This window comes from Pseudorca crassidens, chromosome 2 (genome assembly GCF_039906515.1).
Source record: "Pseudorca crassidens isolate mPseCra1 chromosome 2, mPseCra1.hap1, whole genome shotgun sequence".
NCBI lineage: Eukaryota > Metazoa > Chordata > Mammalia > Artiodactyla > Delphinidae > Pseudorca > Pseudorca crassidens.
The window spans coordinates 44,518,279-44,542,193 of NC_090297.1; the positions used below are offsets into that span (position 1 = coordinate 44,518,279).

Here is a 23,915-nt window from a genome sequence, read left to right on the forward strand (position 1 = left end):
TCCTGTCACCAGAGCACTTCTAAATACTTCCTGTTTGGTGCTGCTAAACGATGCTGATTAAGATCCACTTTTGTTGTAAAGCAATTATACTCTAATAAAGATGTTAAAAAAAAAAGATCCACTTTTGCTCAAATAAACTCTTAGAATATTTAATATGCCTCAATTTTTCTTTTAACACCAGGAATTTCAGTATTAAAGAGAAGACTCTCTCCTTGAGTCATAAGAGAACAATGAAGTGTTAAAATATCCCATGCTGACGAAATCAGGGCTTCCCAAAGTATGTTCCTGAGGATATTGGTCCACTTGAAAAAGGTCAGTGGTCCAGCAAGTTCTAGGGGCATTTTGTACTAGAGCATTCATTCTCAACTGAGGTGATATTATCCCCAAGGTGGTGAAAATTGGTTCTTAAGGGGCCAAAAAATCTTAGTACAGTGGTTTGAGACCTTCCAAAACTCAACTCTACCCAACAAAATCTTATTCCTTGTTATTTAATTTCCATGTTGCGGGAGGAGAGCAGGGAGGGTCAGGGGGATAGAAAAAGGCCATTAGGGAAAGAAAGTCTAAAAAGGATGTGGGAAGGGAAGGCCAATAATGAATAAAAGATTAAGGAACACTAGAGCTTCCTCTTGCAGATTCCCTTCTTTAAGAGACGTTCTATAGTAAAGAACTTTACTTTGTTAACTTAGGGTTCCCTAATCTTACTGGATCTCAGAAGCCCTTTTGTATATTATACCTATTCACATTTCACAGACGTAGTCTTCCGTGGAGCATATTTGGGGAACTGCTGAACTCTATCCAAAAATGAAGTTTAGAGAAAAAAAGGAGAAAAGAGGACCAGAGTAATAATAGCAATGACCATTTACTTAGGCCTCTGTTTCCTAAAGGTGCAACTTGTATGTTTTGCTAACATGTAACACAGGTCACCAGCTATTTTGTGAAAACTGAGGTTAAATCAACTTATCTCATTCATATGAGATACTTGTTCTTTACCATTAAGATATTGCTAAATAAAATGTACAAGTTGAAGAAACCAATCTAGAAATCTTCAGGACCAGAATTTTCTTAGACAATTCTTAGTTCAATAACTAAGCCATAAAGTCAGAAACAACTGGAAGTAGCCTATAAAAATATTTTGGCATTACAGAGCACAAAAACCACCACTATTAAGTTTATCTCCTTGGTACTTATGTAACGTGGGGCAACATTTCTGCCTTGAAATCATTATTACACTTTTGCTGAATTCTCCCTGCTAACTTGAGTTGAACAGTAGACCTTTCCACAGGGCCAGATGTAGACTTTTATGTTTTCTTATTTGTTATACTTAAAGAGAAGAAAGTTAAAATGTGCTCATTCATTCAACAGAATTTTACTAAACTTCTATTATGTGCCAGGCATATTTTGAATTCACATACCAAAGCAGAGCTAATCTACATTGTCCTCAGACAGAATTTTCATGAGCTCTAGAACAGAATCACAGAGTTCCCAGGTAAAACAGCATACACTTCTCAAGTACCTGCTCTTTTCCAGGTGAGGTAAATATCTCTAATCCTTACAACAACTGTACAAGATAGATATTCTTCCCATTTTATAAATATAAATGGCAGACACTGTTGTCTACCCAAAAACCAATTGCCTATTCCTCTTTGCTACAGAACCTCTGTTTGTTCAGGTATCTAGCAGATATCCTGTGATCTCTACATCATATTTGCTCACTTTCTTCTCATGACATTTTAACTTGCAGGTAGGGTATTTGATTTTGGGCCATAAATACTTAGGCCCATTGATGGTTTCTCTGCTCCAATTACACAAGTATATATCTGTGCACGATGTCCTTACCCCTATGTCCATGTGTTTGTGTATGTCTTTCCACTTTCCTCTGCCAGTTCATGTCATTTTTCAGAATCAGAGACAGAGTATGTATGTCAGAAAACTTTCGTTCATTAACCTACCTCCTTTGTGTTTTTCTGGTAATTACAGTTTAGTTTGCCAGACATTCATTTGTATTTAATCTGGACTGCCATTTTAAAAAACTGTAAAGGAAATACTTCAGATGAGACTGTAAGAACACAGCTTACTTTGTTTATGTTTCAGGTCATGATTCGGTGTTCTATCCAGTCTCCGTGGGCATTGGCCGACTCACTTATCAGTGACAGTGAACTGGAGTAGTTGCTTGAGTTATTTTCTTAGCTTTAACATATACAATGAACTTAAGCAGGTAACTTCATCCCCCATCGTGAATCTCTATATCCATCATAAACATTTAGAGAATACAATTTTTGGTATGTCATTTTTAAAAAAAGCACATGAAGGACATTGAAATTAATAAATTTAAGTTCTTAGGAACTGAATGGGAAGGGGAATTCAATGTTTATTAAACACCACTATGCGTAAGACACTATGTATAGTGGAAAAAGCCACAAGCTTTGGGCAGAAATAAATTCTGAGTTCACCTTTTTTTCTAGCTGTGTGACCTTAGACAAGTTATTTAGCCCCTTTCTGAGCTCCAATTTATGTATGTATTTTTGACATCTGTAATTAGGACTAATTATAACCTTTTAGAGTTCTTATAAGAAGAGAGTATGCACACAAAACATCTAGCCCAGTGCCCTGTGCATTAATGAGCATCCCATGAATGTCAATTGTTACCTGTCCCCCTTTTCTGGTCCTCCTTAATCCTCTCAGAACCCATGTTTCTGTGATGCCATAGTCTCTGCTCTTTCCCCTCCACTTGAGTGGATGATTTATTCTGTTAACTAAATTCCAACTGACTTAGACGGTTTAGGACAGGAACTGAAGAAATTCTAAGTGTCAGAAGTGTGAACTTCTTTGACAATGCCCCAGGACATGTCATGGCATAAAACAAGTAGGACAGAGGTTGCTCTCCTGTGGCACAGCAGAGGGGGCCACAGAGAGGAACAGGACAGACAACCGGGTGGCCTTTTTCCTTTTCCAAAGTGACTCTTCCAGCCTAGTGCCTTATTCAACTGAATTCTAGCTAGGTCTGCCACCTCATCCCAGTTTGTCCCAGACTTTCCTGGTTGTAGCACTGAAAGTCCAGTGTCCCTGGAACCCTCTCAGTCTCAGGCAAATCAGGACAGTTGGTCACTGTACTTACAGGAGTCTGAGCTGTGCTGGTGGCTTCCAGCCACTACCAGTGTGCTGCGGCATAAGAATCACTGGCTTTGGAGCCAGGCAGCCCTGGGCCCAAATCCCGGCTCGTTGCAACTCTAGCTATGAATCTTACAAAAGTTATCTTTCTTGAACCGCAGTTTCTAGATCTGTAAACTTCATCCTATTCTTTCCTGAATTTGTAATGAACTTCATATTATTACTAAATTAAATGATAGCACAGTGCTTGCAATGTTATAGGCCCTCAGTGAATGTTAGTTCTTTCCTTCCTGACTTCCACATACTTAAGAGGGTTTCATTATCCCCTTAGGTACCATGTCTCTAAAAATCCCTGATTCAAGGAAGGGAGGTGGCCCACTGGACAGCAGGGGGCACTGTTGCCACTATTCCTCTCTTTCTACCCGCTGCTCTGCATTCCCCCCATCCTCACACCAAAGCAATGAAGCTTTAGTAAACCACTGATCAAAGATGGCTAAACTCTAAACCCACACTTGGTTTTAACTTATCTAAATGTGTCCCACATGCCTGCAATAATGTTCAGGGTGTATCTGGACCATTTTAAATCTTGTACATTTAATTTATAATCCTCCTCTCTCCAGGAGGTTTGTGATGTGCCAGGGGGTCAAATGTTTATCCTTAGAATTATTTAACCCCAATCAACTAATCATTCTAAAGAATTGTATACTTTTTCCCCTTTTTTGCTTGACCAGATTGGAAACAATGACAGGCATTTAACTGAGATTTATTTGTAAAACTCTGTCAGATTGGGAATTACGGAGTTCTTTAAATTGTCTCTTAAAATAAATATTTCTGATTTATCTGGCAAGTTAAAGGGGGAAAAGCAACCATCTCCAAACTCAGTCTAACCATGTTTAAAGAGAATGTTGTGGGAGGTAATAATCCCTATATGTTTGGATGAAAATCATTCATAACAGATCTTCATGCCTTTTTGTTTGTTTGTTTAAGGAAGTACTTGTGTGAAGCAACGTTAGTGCTCCTAGTGGGAATAACTGTTTACCTGTGGTGGGTTCTGGAGAGGGAAGTACATACATCAAGTACTTTTTAAGTTTCCAGAGTTCTTAACAATATTAAATTTCCAAAGAACTCCACTGATCAAGCAGCATGTACATAATCTACCTGTGCCCTTTAATAGGAATCTTAGGAGAATCTGATGGACTATGTATCACAGTAATGGTGTAACCTTAGTATATAATGACACCCTTCTTTCTTTCCGAGTTTACACAGCAGTTTATTGGTAGTTTATAGCTAACAAGATAAATATGACAATATTCCTAGGAAAATAACATCAATGCATCTGCAGATTCAAAATGCAAACTAGAGCTTTTTTAGACTCTTCTAGCTAACATGTTCTAGTAGTCAGATAAATATTTCCAATTGTAAAGCATGAGTGTTTTGATCCCATTGGAAAGGCCCGAAGTGACAAGGAGTACATTCAAGTTAGTGACGGTAATGTAGCCAGCATGAGGAAGGGATGTATGAAAGCGGTGCACTCCTCGTGACAATGGCACAACAGCTGGAATTTGAGCTGCTGTTGAAAACCTGGTCTTCAGAAGTGGAAGGAGGATTGAGCGGGCAAATCTCTTTCAGAGCTGTCCAATAGAAATATGTGAGACATATATGTAATTTAAAATTTTTTGGTAGCCACATTAAAAAAGTTAAAAAAACCACATTTTAAAAAAAAGTTACCTCAATACATCCAAAACAATCATTATTTCAATATATAATCTATAAACAATTATTAATGATACTTACATTCTTTTTTTCATACTATGTCTTTGAAATCTGGTGTGTATTTTATTTTCGGCATATCTTAATTTGGACTAGCCACACTTCAAGTGCTCAATAACCACATGGGGTCATAGCTATGGTACTGGACAGCTTGGGTTTAATCTATGCTTGGAGAGCCTGACACCACAAAAAGGTTGTGCAGCTGAATCGAATCTTCTGGTTAGAGGTAGCCTTGGGTAAGCCAGAGGTACTACGTCTCTCTCCTCATTCTCCATTCCCTTGCCCCTTCTTCTTCCTTGACATCACGTAATGCTCGCTAACCACGTGCCAGATACTGGTTGCTGTATCTAAATGCCTTATCTCATGAATCCTGCAAGAATCAGAGATCTTACTTTATAGTTAAAGTAAATGAAATAACTAAATGATGGTACTATAGTGTAGTGGCTAAGATACAGACCTAGAGGCTATTCATACACATTTCTGACACTTCCTGTATACCTTGGGTAAGAAATTTCTTCATTTCTCTAAGCTTCAGTTTTATCATTTGTCAAATGGACAAAATAAATGTACCTCCCTTATAGATGTTGTTCTGTGGTTTAAATGAGGCCGCATTTTGCACTTTACATTTTGCATTGCCTGCAAAGCTGTAAGCATGCATTAAATCTTAATATCATTAAATGGGATAAATGTGGGACACTTCGGAATTTGCAGCAGTTATACAAACATTACTACTGCTACTACTACTGAGGTGCAAAGAAGTTAAATGACAACCAAAGTAACACAGCTAATAAGTAATGATCAGGTTCTCAACCCAGTTTGCCTGTCTCTAGAGCAGTATTTCTTGCCATCTGTTTACAGTTATAACATGGACTGAATTTGTACTGACGTTATACATAAAATGAAAAGGTCTTTTGAAAGATAAATTCCTGATGTCTGCTTGCTGTTCTCATAGAAGCAGAATTCAGGGAAAAATACTGGGTGTTTTGTGTTTTGTTTTTGTTTTTTGATAAATAGGAATTTACTGTTTTAAGAAACTAGACAAGGAACATACATAGAGAAAGGAAGATTAAATTTTTCTTTGTTCTTTTTTTCTCTCTTTTTTAAATTGAAGTATAGTTGATTTACAATGTTGTGCTAGTTTCTGGTGTATCCTTTGTTCCTTTTTACTCTGATTTTACTAGGGAACAGTATCCTGCGTATATTGGCATTAAATTCATGCATGTTGCATTAAAACAAATCTGCATTTTAACAAAGGACAGAGATATTAAAGCTACTAGCCACTTTTAACACTGTACTTATAGGGACATGTCACCCTTTAAGACAAAAAATTTCTTGAAATCTATGGAAATTGGATAGTACTATCAAAAGTACAGGTGATCAGTTATATATACTGTGAAAGTTTCTATGTGTGTAAAAATACTTTTTCCCCATCAAATTAGCAAGTATATAAAAAACAAATGTCAGTGCTATTGAGTCTAACTCAGCTACTAGCAATGCCACTGTGAGCATGCCCTCTCTGCCCAGATGCTGTAATTCTTATCTGCTCCACAGAATTGTTTGTTCCAGTCTTTACACAATCTCTTCAACGGCTTTCTGTTTGATTTCATCTCATTTTTCTTTTCTCTCACTCCTTTGTCTTCCATCACTGCTGCTTTGTGCTTCGTCTGTTTAAGATTCCTAGGAGAAGGCATATGAATCGGTCAGGGACCCAGGGTTAGGAGGAACAACCCTGCCTAGCATAGTGCTAGTACAGGGCCATGACTGGCCTCAAGTGTGTGCCCCACCTGGAACAACTGCCCCAAAGAAAACCCCACTCAGCTCTATTTTAATCTGCAATACCTATGTGAGTCCTAGTTACTTATTGTTCCACCTTCTGAAAGAAAAACCAAGGACAGAGACTAGATGTCTGGATATGTGGGTTCTAGTTTGGCCTGGTTCTGCCATGTCATTTCCACTCCTTAGTCTTAGTGATTCTGAACCGAACTTGGGTCTGCTCACCTGCTGTGCAGCAGAGCCAGTTTACTGGTGAAGGAAAGTATGGTGTTTATTTATAGGGTGCCAAGCAAGGAGTACAGGCAGCTCATGCTCAAAAGACCTGAACTCCCCGATGGCTTTCAGGGAAGGGCTTTTAGAGGCAACATTTGGGGTGAGGGTTGCAGGGGGATGACTTTCTTCTGATTGGTTGGTGGTGAGGTAACAGGGTGGTGTTTCAGGAATCTTAACCATTAACTTTCTGATTCCAACCAGTCTGGGGTCAGGTGCTCCTGCTCAGCTTGTGATCACCATCCTCTACTCGGGTGGGGGGTCTTAGTTCCAGTTCCTACAGAATAACTCAAAGATATGTGTCAGATTGTTGCATGTATCCCCTGAGGAGGAACTAGGACTCTGTTTTCCTGCTGAACTATTGTTTCTTGACAGCTTTTCCTTTGTTTCTGCATTCCCTCACTTTCCTAATTAGTAACTGATTGCATCTGTTCTTTGGAACTCTGGGAAGGCCTAGGAGACTATAAAGCCTTTTTCTTTATAAGAAATGGGAGACATGGAGGGGCTATTGTACGCAGGAGGGCCCTGCAGGGTCCTGCTCAGTTTCAAAGGTGACAGCTATAGTTTCCTCTAAGGACTCCCTCCACATGGCTACTGCTCAACCTCTCCATCTCCTCTCCCTCCAGTCTCCTGACCTCACTGTACGATAGCCACGCTGCAGCCTTAAACATGCTGTTCTGTCTGGGACACACCTCTCCTGCTCCTGTACCTGGCTAATTCCTACTCATCCTTTAGGCCTGAGCTCAGGAATCAGCCCCTCAAGGAAGTCTTCCTTGACTTCTTGATCCAGATTAGGACCCTCATATGGGTTCCTATAGCATCCTGGGTCTCCGCACCACTCCTCAGCTTTCATCTGGAATTGTTTGTTTACTGTCTGGTTTGCCAGCTAGGAAGTATACATAAAGGTAAGGATCTTATCTTTTTATTTACTTCTGTGTCCTTTATGCTTAGCACATAGTTGACGCTCAGTGAATATTGGCTATGGGTAAAGAAAAGCAAGTAAGCAGGGCATCCTAGGAATTTTCACCAAGTTGCTACACCTTCATCCTCCTTTGCCCCAACTGTAATGGGGTACGTAACAAGACAAACATTTCTATTAATCACCAATGCTTTCTTGGGGAGAGCACTGTGTTTGCTTAGAAGAAATATCGAGCTACCAGATATATGGTTAAGAACATGGACTTTGAGGATAAATTTCCTGGTTCTGAATCATGGCTCTGTCACTTAAAGCCTGAAAACCTTGGGCAAGATACCTAACTTCTGTAGGCTTCAGTTTCCTCATGTGTAAAATGGGGCTGAAAATAATAGTACCTACCTTAGAGAGTTGTTTTGAGTATTATATGAATATATACACATAAAGGGCTTAATAATTACTGGCACATACAAACACTTAGTAAGTGCTGGTAGGTATTATTACTGTTCTGAAACCATCAGGGATAAGGGGTAAGCTCAAGGAACCAAAGTTGACCCTCAGATTCTGCTTGTCGGGACAGTAGTCCTGTTCACTCTGGGCTTTCTGTTTTGTATGATGTTTGGTAAAAGTTGGTGGATTCAAGTTGATTTACTGTGCCGGTGAGAAAGGAGATGACTTTGACATTGGCAGGAGAGGGAGGTAAGATTCATTTGTACATTCAACAAATATTTACTGAATGTCTATATTGAGCTAGACATAAAGAAAAGTAAGATAGTCACATCCATTACAGAACTCTCAAAAATCAAGGAGAGAAAAGCTAGAGAGGCTGGGTACTGGGGTGGGGGTGGGTGGGTGGGGAACCAGACCAGTTCCTCTCCAGTGGGTGTGGCACAGCAGAGGAGGATCTTGAGAGAACAGAAACGCTAAGGCAGGATTTTAAAGCATCTGCTGTAGGATGTGTCATGTAAATCCTCCCCTCTATCCCCTACAAAATCTTCAATAAAGTTTTCATTGCTCACTAGAGAGAGCCTGAAGAAGAAGGTAGCAGATATCTAGGTTATAGCCGCTGGGGGAAAGATGCTATAGGCAAAAAAGCCCTTCCTTACTCGTGTGTGCTACCAGTGAGGAAACATTATAGTGCATGCAATATTTAATGATTATAAATGATACCCCTGTGTACTGCACAATACAGGGCTCTTTAAAATGAATATGAATTAAACAGTACCAATAGCAATCATATTAACAGAAGAGAAGAGGCATCATTCAAAGTAGGAAATTTGGGACTCCGAGGAAAATACAGCCATATCTAAAGCTGGAACTCAGATATGACCATCAACCAGCCCCTTTGTGGTTAACTAGTCAAACTGGTGATTCCCCAGTAACTATAACTTGTCATTTTATAAACTACTGTTTACGATGATGCAGACTTTCTTAAACATAACATCCAAAGGTTTAGGTGTGGGGAAGGAAGGGGTCTACTATGTACTTACTGCTCTCATCCTTCTTTGACTTCCAGTTTTTCACTTTTACATCTTACCATCTTTTTAAATAATAATTTAAAGAAGTATATCTATATCTATTTCTATCTAGCAGCTGCAGCCTAAGAAGTAATCAGTCATCAACCTAAATAAAACAAAACTCTCAATTTGCCTGAATTTCCAAGAGTGAAATAAATAAAGCTCTGTTGGAATTTACCTACACAGATTGAGACTTTGCGGGGAAGAGAGAAATAAACTAGTATATTTTTTTCTTATTTGTTTACTATATAAACCCTGAGGTTTCTGCATCTTATAACGTGACTACTGATTAAAAAGACATATGGTTGTTTATTAATTCAAAGCACTATGCAAATTCACATCACCTTGGGTAAATTTTGCCCCTAAAGTTATGAAATAGATATGGAAGCATTTTGTCCTTAACAAGGCTAAAATAAGTCAATTCAAATAGTTGTCTTTGAATAGGATTTTCCTTTAAATCATTAATAGGAAAATGAAGAGAGCTTGGGTGGTCAAGCATGAAAATGTAAATGAGAGTAGTTTTCTTGTTTAGACCTTATCAGCTGATGTTTAAATTTGACAATGCAGAAAATGACCTTATAATTTGCAGCATAATGAAACAATGCAGCTTATGCCCCAGTTTTTTTGACAGTAGTATTGAAAATATGATTTTTAAGTAACATTTTCAATTGACAAGGTCGGTGAAAAAGTTAGACATTCTGAATGGAGTAGAGTCAGAAAAAGAGCTTGCCTGTCCTTGTATCTACGGGACCATATTTTTAAAATCAAAAATTAAGATACAGGGTGTTAGAGCAAAGCAGAGACAAACCTAGGTCTCTTTAAATGGATTTAAATTACCAGTGAAATTCCTAAAGGGCCAAATAATACAGGAAGAATATACTTTTTGCCCTCTTATTAAGATGAGGAATATATATATATATATATTTGTGTGTGTGTGGTACGCAGGCCTCTCGCTGTTGTGGCCTCTCCCGTTGCAGAGCACAGGCTCCGGACGCGCAGGCTCAGCGGCCATGGCTCCCGGGCCCAGCCGCTCCCCGGCACGTGGGATCTTCCTGGACTGGGGCACGAACCCGTGTCCCCTGCATCGGCAGGTGGACTCTCAACCACTGCGCCACCAGGGAAGCCCGAGGAATATATTTCCTTAAAGCAGAAAAAGATTTTAGAAACCTCTTTTCAGCTTTCCAGTACATAATCAACCTCAGATTGGCAACCACTTCCTATTGTCAGGCAGCTGGTGAGAAATACAAAATACAGCTGCAACCAGAGGCTCAGGAAGATCAAGGTGGACACCAGGCCTTGGCTCTTAGCTTCTACCATTCTGCGACCCGACAGAGAGAACTTCAGAGAAAGGGCAGTTAAAAATACACACGTTTTCACCAGGTATTAACCATAACTACCTCCTTAAAGAAAATGATTGATCCTATGATCACAAGCTTTTTTCTTTCCTTTTTGGACCTAAGGGGGGCGGGGGAAGACCTCAGGGAGTCACAAATTTCTATAAAACAAAAAAATGAATTAGTTCAGTAGTCTTGGGAAGCTATGAAGTTTGTGGCAACTTTTTAGGTGTCCCGAGATTTGGGTTGTTTTACAGAGGTAACTAAATTCATGGCACAGTTCAAGCTCATGCTAAAATATCCTAAGTCTATTTTACTTCAAAGCATTCTAAGTATGCTTGACTTTGGAAGGCATCAACAACAGCAATATGCCATCTTCCAGAAATGCATTCCTATACCAATAAGACTTTAAAAATGGGAATTATTATAGGGCACACCCTTGAGCAGCTATCACACTGCACTGAGCTCTTGAGAATATTCTGGAAGCATCGCTGTGAACGGCTGCTTCCCTGCAGGGGAGATAAATTAAATTCAGCAGAAGCAGCAGCTTTTGGAAGGAGAAACACGGTTTGCCTTTTGGAATGCTTTTCAACCGGAATGGGTTTGTTTATACGTTCCTCTGGAGCTTTAAATCTGTGCACCGTTGAATATCACTCCGCCTTTTTTTTTGAAACTACGAAATAGCTTCTGTCTGTGGGATGGCGGGAATAGAGAGTTTGGAAATTAAATGCCTAAAGCGTCAGATAATCCAGATGACATATATGCAATAGCATTCCATGAAGAATTTATTCAACCCAATCCCTTGCATCTTATTAACCAAGGGATAGAAACTCTCCAAATTTTGCACCCAAAAAAGGAAAAATGCAAGGGTCTTGCTGCAGTTCCTGGGACGCACTGAGAGTCGCTTTGTTACAAGTGTATCCAAAGTCCCCAGCACCAGCGACTCGTGGGGCACTGCTCATCCGTGCTCCACTCGCTCTGCAGCTCCCAGAGGTAGCGGTTGTGCTATGGAGGCAGACCTTGCCAAGCTGGCCGACAAGATGCTGCGCGCCCCCAGGTGCTCCCGGTGCCGGAACCATGGCTTCCTGGTGCCGGTCAAGGGCCACGCGGGCAAGTGCCGCTGGAAGCAGTGCACCTGCAAGAAGTGCTACCTGATTACCCAGCGCCAGAAGATCACGGCCGCGCAGCAGGTACTCCAGAAGCAGGTCTCCAAGGAGGAGCAGGAGGTGGCCCTGTGCGCTCAGGGGCCCCAGCTGGCCTCCGGGGACGCGGCCGCTGTCCCGGGCTCAAGCTTACGCCCGCTGCCTCTGCCTGCCGCTTCGGGAGACGCGCACCCGGGCCCCGAGGGCCACGCGACCGCCTGCTTCCTCGAGAGACCCCAGCAGGGCTGGAGCCCCGGCCGGAGCACCTTCCAGCCAGTTCTGGGCGGCCGCGGCCACGTGGGGCCGAGCAAACAAGCCGCCGCGGCGATGCCCAGTTCTCTGAGGCCCCAGCTCGGGGCGGAGGCCGCTGGTCGGGGCTGCCCCGGCCGCCTGGAGCTGAGCAGGTCGCTTCGGCCGGTGCCCAGCCCGCCATTCGCCAACTTCGGTAAGATTCTCGGGCGGGCCCCGCGCGGCCTTGCCCTGCTGTTGGTTCCTCTCCAGGCTGCCGCCTCCCCGCTCCCCACGCCGGCGTCCCAGGCCCGCTCGGATCCCGCGGGGAAGGGGTGGGGGTGGGGAAGATGCTTTCTAGAGGTAACCTTGCTTTGGGATACCCTTTTCTGAGTAGTCATTTGGGTTTGGTGCCTTTTTGCAAGAAGGTAAAAGAGAGAAAGGAATGGGTGGCTCTGAGGGCTTTTAACATTTAGCTACAGCTTTTTGCGTTTCCATCCTGAAAGGAAAAAATGGCCCCCAGTCAACTTTGCTGCCCCTCCTCCTCCACGGAGAGGCTCGAGGCAGCCTGACCGTACTGCGCTTGCGCGCCTCTTCCCGCCCTTTTCTTGGGCTGGAGGCTCCTCCCCAGGACGTCCCTGTGGGTGGTCTAGCGCAACAAGACTGCGCCTGCGCACCGTCCCCTCCGTTTCTGTGCCCTAGAGGCCCCGACCCTCACCTGTTCCCTGCCCCAATGGGTCTGTCCGTGCAGCCCTTCCAGCCCTTTCCCAGGCGTGGGTGGGAATGCGAGCTCTGCACACTACAGGAGGACGGTCTATTGAGATGATTGTTGTTGCCTGTTTTTTCTCCCCTCCCTCCATATGCATAAATTACATTGTTCCCTAGGTCTTGTGGCTTTCACTATTACAAGTCACGTGTAGATTTGAAGCTTTTTTTTTTTTTTTTTTTTTTTTTTTTTTGCGGTGTGTGGGCCTCTCACTGTTGCGGCCTCTCCCGTTGCGGAGCACAGGCTCCGGACGCGCAGGCCCAGCGGCCATGGCTCACGGGCCCAGCCGCTCCGCGGCATGTGGGATCTTCCTGGACCGGGGCACGAACCTGTGTCCCCTGCATCGGCAGGCGGACTCTCAACCACTGCGCCACCAGGGAAGCCCTGATTTGAAGCTTTTTTAAAGGGGCTCGTTTTGGGTGCAGACACGTGTTTTCTTGGTTTTCTCTGTGGCAGTGTGGTAGAAAGAGCACAAGTCTGAGTCAGGACGCTGGGGGCCTGCTCACTCTGTAACCCTAGGCAAGCTCCTTCCTTCTGTGGCAGTCTCTCCCCTCTGTATGCTAAGGGGATTGGCCTGATGCTCTCTGAAGCCCGTTTCTGCCTTCTGGGGCATTCTAGGAAAATATAGGTCCCCAGAGAACTAGATGGGGAAGACAGATCTGAAACAGCAATTCTAGGAGAACAATATCTTTCCATGGACGCAGTGCCTTCCTTCCTTCCTTCCATTTATTTATTTTTGGCTGCCTCGGGTCTTCGTTGCCGTGGCCGGGCTTTCTCTAGGTGCAACGAGTGGGGGTTGCTCTTCGTTGCGGTGCATGGTCTTATTGCGGTGGCTTCTCTTGTTGCGGAGCACAGGCTCAGTAGTTGTCGAATGCGGGCTCTAGAGCGCAGGCTCAGTAGTTGTGGTGCACGGGCTTAATTGCTCCACGCCATGTGGAATCTTCCCAGACCAGGGCTCGAACCCGTGTCCCCTGTGTTGGCAGGTGTATTCTTAACCACTGTGACACCGGGGAAGCCCCACAGTGCCTTTCTTTGTTCCATCTCTCAAAGAACAGGGACTGAGCCCTGAGCACCATGTGTCACACACTAATGATGAAAAGGATGAGTCAGATTCCTTGCCCTCAAGGATCTTGTCCTGGGGAGAGGGACACCACTGATCAAAGAGTCGCACAGATTGGTGTATAGAGCTCTAATAATCGATGGTTTAGCTGTGGTCAGAAGGAAGATTAGGAGCTGAGTACTGGGGACTTCAGGAGGCAAAGTGGGGTCAGGAGAAAAAGCCTTCCAAGCTTAGGGAACAGCATCTGCAGAGGCCCTGAGGTGGAGGAGAAAGAAGGAGCTGCTAGATTTTCGGGAATGAGGAGGCTGGAGTGGAGGCAGGAACTAGCCCACATGGGGCTTCGTGGCTGTGCCGAAGGACTTTTCCTAAGAACAGTGAGTGGAACATGGGTGAAGGGTTTAAAGAGCAGGGAGGGTCGAAAGCATAATGGATGTGGGAGTTCTCTGTAAATGGATATGAGTGTTTATTGTACTGCTACCTTCAGACAGTAACGTGATGCCCTGTTTCCTAGCTCTGTGTGTTTTTAACACTTCCCTCATTGTGTCCCTTTTCAGGGCCCCCTCTGAGCGTCAACTCAGATCGTGTGGTGGGGTCTGGGTACCTGGAAAGAGAGCCTTCCAAGCTGTACCACAACTGCTCCAGCATGCACCCCTACCACCCGTTCCTGCTGCGCTACCAGGATGCATCCCTTACCCCGCGGGTCCCCCTGCAGCAGGGCTTCCAGCACATGTCCTGCAGCCACTACAATGGAGCAGGCTTGGTGAGTACCATCCCTGACTCCTCGAGGTTCCTCCTTACCCCAGTTACCCTGGCTGCTTTTACAGACCCTCAGTCCCAGGAAGCCAGCCATTGTGCCCACTCCATACCAGGCCCTGGGCACTGGTCAGAAGGATACAGCATTGACCTTGTACTGTGTGCGCCTCTGGGAATGCACATGTGTAGCCAAGTCTGTACACATGTAGACAAGTCAGCCTGGGCTGTGGCGCGGCTTAAAAGGCTCTGGGGGGAGCTCGGGCAAGAAGGAATACAGACACATTTCAGATGAGCCTGAGGAACCGCCACGCAGTAACACTGAGTGAGCACCAGCCTTGACCCATGGAATGCCAGTGCTAGAAGGGCCCTTCATTTTGCTGGGTACCAGAAAGGAAATATCACTTTCCTGGAGCCACACATTTGAGGGCACAGCCAGGAGCAGACGTAGGTCCCCTGCCCCAAAGGTATATCCCACCGGAGACGGCAGAGGGCTTTCAGAAGGAAGTGGCATTTAAGCTTAGTCATGAAAAATATGGAAACCTTCCCCAAACACCTGTCACCTTAGGAGATATTTGTTGAAAGAATGGATGAAATTTAATCGTTTTATAAGATCAGTGGTTGGCTACTAACTGGTGTGCTTTTGAGCCTGGAGTTTTGAGTGCTGGATGTGTAAAAGTCAGAACCGTTGTGTGAGATACGGGTGGGGGGACCAGGTTTTGTGGCCTTGGTTACTAGCTCCTTCCGCCCTTCTCCCTTTTGGCAAGCACTGAGGGCCATCAGGACTGCAGGATAGTGAGAGGCCTGGGTGACCAGTCCTGACTTTGACCCCATAAGGCTGGACCTGTGGGGGAGGTTGGCTCAGACGCAGTTCAAGTTCACGGAAATGTAGACCACTGTCACCTTTACTGTCTCCCTCAGAGCTACAAGCCTAACGCTGGGTGTTACAGAGATGTTTCCCTTGGGTGGAGGGTGGAGAAGAGCGAGTAGAGAGTAGGCTTCTTTGGTTTAATGTGGGAAGTGAGTAAGAGAAAGGATAAAAGCTTGGCATTTACATAATGAGGTCATTAGCCACAGGTCATTAGCCGGTTCAGTGGGGTTCCAGCTGAGACCAGGCAGGTCAGGCACGCAGGGGCTGGATCCCCACTCCTGCTTCACCTCAGCAGCATCTCCTCTGTCTGTTCCAGATCTTTTAAAGTTTTATTTAGAAATCATTTTCCATTCATTCGAGGGGGAAAAGTTGGAACACCCCTGGTCTTGATCATTTCCAGGGTGCCTACTGGCCCTTATGTCAGCCCTCGAGGTGAATGTTATTTCATTGTAGGGCAGGGGAAGAAGGTTCCAGGAAGTTACGTATTTGTCCAGGGTCACAGGACTGGGGAGTGAGGGACTAGGATTCAGATTACACAGCTGGTCAGTGACAGAGCCAGGACAGAGGCAGAGCAAACATGGCCCTTGACTCTCACCGCCACCCCTGCCCTGCCTGAAATGTGGGGGTGTCGGCCACCCCATTGCAGCCCAGGGAGAGCACGGCATCTCTAGCCTCCACACAAAGAGAGGGACCTTGGCCAAATGGAGCACACACCCACCGTCTGCTCACACAGAAGCCTGGGGCCTGGCATCCGGGGCAGGGCTCTGATTGACAGGCCTGCCAGACGGCCTTTGTTAGGAGTGTGATCTCAGTTGGTTTATCTGGGCCTGAGCTGCCACCACAAACCCCAGGCAGGAGCTGTGATCCAGGGAGAGACTCCGCTGAGCAGCTTGGAATTAAAGCACTAATAATCCCCCTTCCCACCCCCTTCACGTCTGGATAGAGGACCAGGCATTTATTTGTGAAGCTGTTTCGAACCCAAGAGCCTATGAATTGCTTTCATCGTTGTCCTGCTGGCCCCTGCTCAGCCTCCTAGATACGCCCCGAGCCACCTTCCACCTTCTCTTCCTGTCCTGCCCCACCTGCTACTTCTTTGCTTCCTCTTTTCTCTTCCCACAAAAGAGCACAGGCCTGGAATCGCACAGACCTAAAAACCAATCCTACCTCCGCTGTTTACTGGCCACATGGCCTGGGGATGTCACCTAACCTCTGAGGACCTCGCTTGGGTTCTTAATCTGTACAATGGGGGTGAGAGCCCTATCTCATAGGGCCATTGATAGATTCCAGCAATAAGGTGTGAATGCGTACAAAGTGTCTGGCACAGGGTCTGGGACACGGCAGGTACTCAAAAGTGGGCTTATCTTCCCTTCCTTGTGGTCAAATTAAGTTAGGAAGTGCTGGGTTAACCTACGGAGATTTTTGCAGACTGCCTCGAGGCCTTTACTATGCTGTGTGTGACTCACCGTGTGGAGGTGGTAGGCAGTGTTTCTCAAACTCCCTTGACAAAGAACACTGTTGAGAGCACTTTTAGAAATACGTTGTAGGACACCAGAGTTCTCTGGAGCACAGCTTAGGAAGGGCTGCTCTGAAGCATCTGGATGGAGAAGTAAACAATAGGACCCACAGCTGAAATTCATCATTTTCTATCACATTCATGTCTTTCCAGTTACGTTTCTCTGAGCTGTGTAGTCATCACCCCTCCACGTCCCCTCATTCCAGCCTTGGGGTCCTGTGATGTGGGGTGAGCTTCCATCTTCCGGAGAAGGAACAGAAATACAGAAGGGCTGAGTGCTGAAGCCACTTTGCTGAGGTCACCCAGCTGCCCTTGCCTCAGTAACGGCTGCACGACACTGGCCGGTTAGAAGGGGGACACCCCCCAGGCCCAGCGACCCTGAGTCTGAGTCATTACACGTGGGGAAGGTGGGACCACACGTAGTCGGGATGCATGCAGATCCTTCTCCGTTGCAAAGCAGTGGGGTCAGGCCGACTCGGGATTCAGTTCTGCCTCTGCCACTCACCAGCTCTGTGGCCCCGGGCCTGTACCTTCATCTCACTGATGCAGTTTTTGGTCACCACAGTGAGGATAGTAATAGAACCTCCCTCCTAGGGTCGTAAGGATGAAAGGAGGTTGTGAAGCTGTGCAAGTGCGCCTGCTCCCAGGCTTATCTGAGGTGTGCCTTTGTTCCTTCTTGCCTCAGTCATCTGGCAGGTGCCTGCCAAGCAGCCTGTTCCGGGCGCCCTGTGCCCCGGTGTCTGGGCCACAGAGGTGAATCTGCCCCACGGGGAGCCCCCCATTCAGGAGAATGAATGTTGGGTTGGCCCTTCTGGCCAACCCTCTCCCCTCTGGCTCTCTGCTGTGTGCGCCCCACAGGTGGAGGAGCCAGTGGAAGACCTCCAGACCCGCTACTACCTGCTGCCGCCGGCCCAGTTACCCCCGCGGTACCTCACCATGCTCCAGCGCGTGCCCCCGCCGCCCGCATCGTCCTCGCTGCCCATCATGTCTGACGCGGACAAGGAAAACACTGGTGAGTGAGCCCCCACCTTCCAGCTGCCGAGGGGCCAGGGAGACTTTCTGGAGGAAGGGGGCCCTACTGCAAAATGGATGTGCAAAGAAGGGGAATGGAGAACAGAATTTTAAATGTGCTGGGCCCTGGGTAAGCTCTTCCTTGCACCCCTCCCTAAATTCCATCCGTGATCATCTAGGGGAGGTGGGTCCCCATTCTCAGGTGAGGAAGCCGACAGAACCCTGAGAGGTTCTCCTATATGTCCGTGGCGGAGCTCAGATTTCAACAGAATTCTCTGCCTGGCTCCAGGTCCAATGCTAATTTCCTCACCGTAGCAGTGCCCGTGGGCAGAGACTTGGAGGATGGCACGCATGTGGTGTGTTCAGAAGACCAGAGGTGCCGGGCCTCTCTGGCTGGGGAAACAGCACGTGCTGAGCCTGGGGCAGCAGCTGGAGCCAGTTTGGGGGCTGGTGGGGATGATTCCTCTCCCCCAGGCCACTCTGGAGAGAACCTGCCCTTCACAGCTCTGCCACTGGTGCACTTGGTGATCTTGGGCACTCACACCCTCCTCTAGACCTCAGTCTTCTCACCTGTAAAACAGGCCCTGTCACAGGGTTACTGTGAGGGTCAACTGCAACTCTGGATGTGAAAATGCTTTGGGTTTTCTTTTGAGGGCCCTCGCAGGTTTAAAGGTTCTAGGATTTTTTTTTTTTTTTACCCTTTCCATCCTCCCCTGAGGCTCCACAGGAAAAGAAACTAAGGCCTATTTTACACTTGCTGTCTGTGCAACACCTAGATCTGTTAGCTGGGGAGATGGTGCAGTGTGGCTTGAAGTACGCTGGCCCTGGTGCCGCACAGCCTGGGTATAAGTCCTGACTCCAGCGCTTGCCAACGGTATGACCTCGGGCACGTTAATTCACTCCTTCGTGCCTCAGTTTCAGTATCTGCACAAGCGGACTAATAAGGGTCCCTTACTTCACGAGGCCATCCTGAAGATGGCTGAAACGATAAAGGCGGTAGTAAAAGTTCATTCTCATTTAGTGTTTCACCTAATCCCCTGATGCTGCAAAGTAGGGCATCATCTCCTTTGACAGAAGGAGAAGCTGAGGTTCCCAGCTGGGAGTAGCTTGCTTCCTCCCACCCAGCTTGTGACAAGCAGAGCTGGAGTTTGAACTTGAGTCTGTGTCATGTGACCAGGGCTAGAATTCCAGTGTCCTGACTCCTAGCAAATTAAAGGTGGCAGTGGGAATAACTAATTCTCCGTAGGGACTGGGAATGATGAGAATGCCTTCGAGAAAACTTACATCTGAAAACAGGTAATTTTTCCTCTTGCTGAATCCAGCCCCTCTTCTCTGTCCTTCACAGATGACCAGGATACGGAGGGGCCGTGGGAGCCCAGCCAGCCTTCGTCCCAGGAGCAGTACGACTAGGCCCCGGCCCTCAGACCAGCAGAGTGGGGCCTTGGGGGTGTTAACAGCAATGATTTTCTTGTCTCTGTTCAGTGATGTGTAGGGAGGAAGGATAGTGATAGGTGTAAGATGACAGTTAATTCCCATTTCAAGATTGGAGGAAGGAAGGTGATTGCTAAAGTTCTCTCAATCCTGAGATAACAGGCGGTTGAAAAGGAGCTTGGAGGGCAGAGCCAGGGCTGTAAGGAGTGGGGGACTGGTGGAAGCTCACGTTAAGGAATGAATTTAACCATCTCTGGTTTGTGCTGCTGTTATCAGACTCGCCCCCAGAGGCAGCCTCTGATTTCCTTAGGTCCCGCTCCAGGACAGGAGGCATCATCTACTTCCGCCTTCTGGTTCCGCTGCCTCTCCCTGGTCCCCAGCTGGGGGCCACACAGACATCAGGCGTCCAGCACATCCAGGTGGATGGCACGAGCAGCCAGGACCAGGGTGCTGACAGCAGGTTCTGCAGCATCCTTCCTTGCTGCTCTGTCCCCCACAGTCAGCCTGGCCACTGCCCCTCGCTCCTTCTCCAGCCTTTGCTATAAGCCTTCTGGCCGCTAGGGCTGCTTCACTTGTTCTCTGTGAAGTTTAAGCCATTATAGGCATCATTTCTGGTTTAAAAAAATCTATTAAAGTTTGACTATTTAGTGTTTTTATAGTGGTTGCTAGCTTTAAAAAGTTGTCTGTTCATAAGCGCTGATGCAGTTCTCAGAGAATAGGATGGTTCTTCCACATCACCTGTGGCACCAGCAGTTTCTTCTCTGGGAACAGTTGACTATTGAAATAAAATCGGCAGTAGAAATCCTTGTGGAAGGTTTTTCCTCTCTTTAAATCTTTGTGGAGGGCAGCATTGGGTAGGGGAGTCGGGAGCTGGGGTTCGTGGCCCGTTGGCCTGCTCTTTCTGTGTAGTTAGGCAAGGCCCTTCCTTTACTTCAGTTACCAAGTGAGAGCCTTGGACCAGGCTAGTAGGTTTTTTACTATCAGTATTGTTATTCTTTTAAGCAGTAGAGACCTCTTAAGGAAATTTGATGCAGACACATAAAATGTAAAGATTTCTTTTAGTTTCTCTTCCCTAGCTCCTTTCATGGTCCCTGCCGAGTGACATGGTTTTAAAAAACGGAACTTGATCCCATTTTTGTGTTTTAGGGTCCTGGTTCTCTTCCCTTGTTTTCACTTCCTCTGTCATTTAAAAAGCATCCTGCATCTCTGCTGGATTCAGAACCTGACAATCAGCTCTGCCCATGAGGAGCATGGAATCTAGTGGGACAAACAGACAAATAGACAGTCCAGTGGGATTGCCATGGGACAGAGAGAGGTAAAGGGGCTGTTGGTGGGGGTGGGGGAGTGTGGTCAGAGAAAGCCTTCTGGAAAAATTGGGGCTTTGACTGCATCTTAAAGTGCAAGAATGAGTTAGGTGAGGGTAGGCACTCTCGGTAGGGAGGTAGAAAGGGTAGGAGACCTGGAGTGACAGATTTGAGGGTGAGGGACGGTGTCCTGTTCTCTGTCTGGGAAGGATTGGCACCCAGGAAACTAGGCCGACCTGCCTCCTGTCTTGCCTGTGGGCCAGGCGTCTTAGGACAGGTGGCAGGAAGAACACTGAGAAGTGATATTCTAACTGTTCTCTCAACATCAGTGTGGTGGCTGGAGTTCAAGGGCCTGGGCCTCTTCTGTTGGAAGGTACTGGAGCAAGTACAGTCAGGAATTTTTCAGTTACTGCTTTATAGACAGTGCTTTCAGCAGAGCAGAGCCAGGCATACTGAGGCCTGCAGGTCACACTGGCTTCAGTCTGGACCTGGTGATGCAGCGATTGTGGACTAGCCTGGCTTTGAGGCTAAAGCGATCAGCCACCCCGATGCTGGTGCTGCCCCTGGGTCCACAGGGCTGCAGGAACCCCAGGAGGGTGGGAGAAGACCCGGCGTCTGGTTCCACTTGGCGGAACTCTGCCCTCACTGGACCTGTGACCTTCTGACAGTATGGCCAGGTGGGGCTGGATCAGTGACCCTAATTTTTCATCACTTTGCTTTATCGTAGACCCCATGCTTTGAAAGATTTTTCAACCAAACTGCATTAACCCATAAAGCTGTTTTTGCGTTTCTGATCAACACACACAAGTAAGAGGCAGTCTGTGACCACAGGGACTCCACACAATGCCAGACCAGTGTTTAATTAGCCTGCAGGGTTGAGGTGGGAAGCTCTGTCCTGTGGAGAAGAGCAATGTTCCCTGGTCCTCTAGGGATCCATGTCCAGAGGACTCCTGGAAGGGGAGGATCGCTCAGTTGTCCTGCAGACCTGTGAACTGATGAGTCTCAGAGGCTGGTCAGCATCTTTCCTGCAGCCTTGAGGGTGCCTGCTGGGGCTGAAAAGACCAGCTGTGGGGCAGGGTGGAACCCTGCCTAGCTCCCTTCCCCTTGATGTGAACCCCAAGTTCTGAGAGCCCCAGGCTGCCCTTTCCTGTGTGCCGTCACCATGGTTACTTCCTGGTGGGCTCAGTTGACCCCTGCTGCCTGTAGCCTTTCCAATCAGTTTAATCGTGCTCCCTGAATGCCCTGCTCCACAAGGCTGTCCTCCAGCAGCTTCAGCGTGAGCGTTGAAACACCAGATCCGCTCATGTTGCTGTCCCGCTCATGCACCTTCCATGGCTCCCTACTGCTCTGAGACCAACGTTCTCGGCACAACCTGCCTGCCCACCTCTCTGGCCGCCTCCCTCACTGGCTGGCCCAGCCCAGGTCCTGCAGGGGTGGAGCCAGCCAGATCCTGGCAGAAAAAGATTGGAAGCAGAGAGACCGTCGGCGGGGGCACCATCGCTCAACCCAAACGACCAAGGCTTGGCTATGAGTTGGGAGAACGTTCTGGAAGGCAGCAGGCGGCATTCCCTGACCCCGGATGCACTGGCAAGGGGCCACCGGGAGAGGGCGCGTGGAGGCGAGACAACCGCAGGGGCGGGGCCAGTTGCTTAGCGACCGGCCTCCGCAGAAGCGCGCGGGTCCGTGGCTGCTACTCCGCAAGCACAGCTGGAGGAATAGGCGTGCAGCGCTCCCAGAAGACCTGGGATCTCCCTGGGAAATCAAAATGATGAGCCTCTACCCCGGGCTGTATGATCACCAACCTCTCAGCAATCGCCTTCGCTCTGCCCTGCTCTTGAAATAGATGCTCTACTATCTTTGTGTTCAGACACCAGCCCCAATCCCAGTGTCCCATGACGTATCCCCCCACCCTTTCTCTCCTTTCTGCACTTTGGCTCACGCTAAGCCTTCTTCCTAGACCTTCCAGCTTCACCTAACTCATCTTTTACTTATCCCTTTCCGACTTGGTCCGGGTGACCCCTCCTCCAGGGCTCCTCAGCCTGGGTTAGGAGGATCTATGGGGCCTGTCCAGGCCCTCTGCTGCCCTCCATCACACGGAGCCCACCGAGTAGATGTCCCTCCCACAAGCCCGTGAGCTTCCTGGGGGGCAATGACAAGGTCTCACTTGTCTCTGTGTCCCCACTCCCAGGCGGGCTCAGCATTGGTTAGGACTACAGTTATCCAGCACCAGCTGCAGAATTTCAGGGTCATTTTGTGCATTATTGGGTGGAGGGATGAGTTACCCTGCCTCTGGCCACTCACTCGGCGTTTCTGCCTTACACTTGTGTTCTATCTGCTCGGGCGTCACACGGGGGCAGAGGAGCAGGGAGTCAGCCTTTACCGAAACTCTACTGTGTGCCAAGCCCTGCACCCCTCCCTCATTTAATACTCACAGCAACCCAGGGAAGAGGTATGTTATCATCCCTGTTTTATGAAGGAAAGTGAGGCATAGAGAGGGATAGTGATTCGCCTAAAGTCACACGTCTTATAAGTGGCCGAGGTGGGCGTACAGAGGACGACATAACATCCCTGGGCACCGGTTACAGAAGACAGTAGACAGTCAACACCTCCTGTTGCTCGAGCCCCTGCTGCGGCCTGGGCTTCACCTCAAGCCCCATGGTGTGAGCTGGGACTGACAGAATGCTTGTTCTTGTGGCCAGAGTGGAGGACAGAGGTGTGTCTTCTAAGGCTGCACCTGTAGGTTTTGGCCCCCCAAACCCTACTGGAGAGAAGCCCTCCCACCTTGACCTTCCCAGTTTTCCTGGAGAGTGGGGTAGGGATCCTCTGCAGACTAAACATGCCCTTCTGGGTCTAGGGCAGGAGACGAGGCTCTCTCCCTCGTCTCCTGCCGCCCTGGGGATTATCACAGCTCCTTCCACTCCTGGACGCCGTGGTCTCGGTGGGCTTGGACCTAGGCCCCTCTTACTAGAGAGCTGCTCAGAGGCCCTAGAATGAGCCATGGGTTCTTCTCCTTGGCCAAGGCCTAAGGTCTTAGGGCCCCACTCTTCCTCCTTACCTCTTCCTAGCTGTGTGCACTTGGGCACATCACATAACCTCTCTGAGCCTCCCTTTGCCCTCTTAGCACTGGCTCAGAGGTGTGCTGAGGATGCAGGGA

At 47.3% G+C, this 23,915-nt stretch overlaps 1 protein-coding gene across 1 annotated transcript; it reads left to right on the plus strand.

The window, feature by feature from the left end:
* Positions 1 to 11,692: 11,692 nt before the first annotated feature.
* Positions 11,693 to 19,436, plus strand: DMRTB1 (DMRT like family B with proline rich C-terminal 1). Its single transcript, XM_067709602.1, has 4 exons — positions 11,693 to 12,272; positions 14,436 to 14,641; positions 17,874 to 18,027; positions 19,372 to 19,436. Exons 1-4 carry the CDS (start codon positions 11,693 to 11,695, stop codon positions 19,434 to 19,436), a joined length of 1,005 nt encoding a protein of 334 aa, XP_067565703.1.
* The last annotated feature ends 4,479 nt before the right edge of the window (positions 19,437 to 23,915 follow it).

Bases quoted from the DNA above. Each gene is read 5' to 3' on its own strand.
- DMRTB1 (XM_067709602.1), top strand. From the start codon at position 11,693: ATGGAGGCAGACCTTGCCAAGCTGGCCGACAAGATGCTGCGCGCCCCC. The intron at 12,273-14,435 runs GTAAGATTCTCG...GTCCCTTTTCAG, and splicing joins CCCGCCATTCGCCAACTTCG to GGCCCCCTCTGAGCGTCAAC. The intron at 18,028-19,371 runs GTGAGTGAGCCC...TGTCCTTCACAG, and splicing joins CGCGGACAAGGAAAACACTG to ATGACCAGGATACGGAGGGG.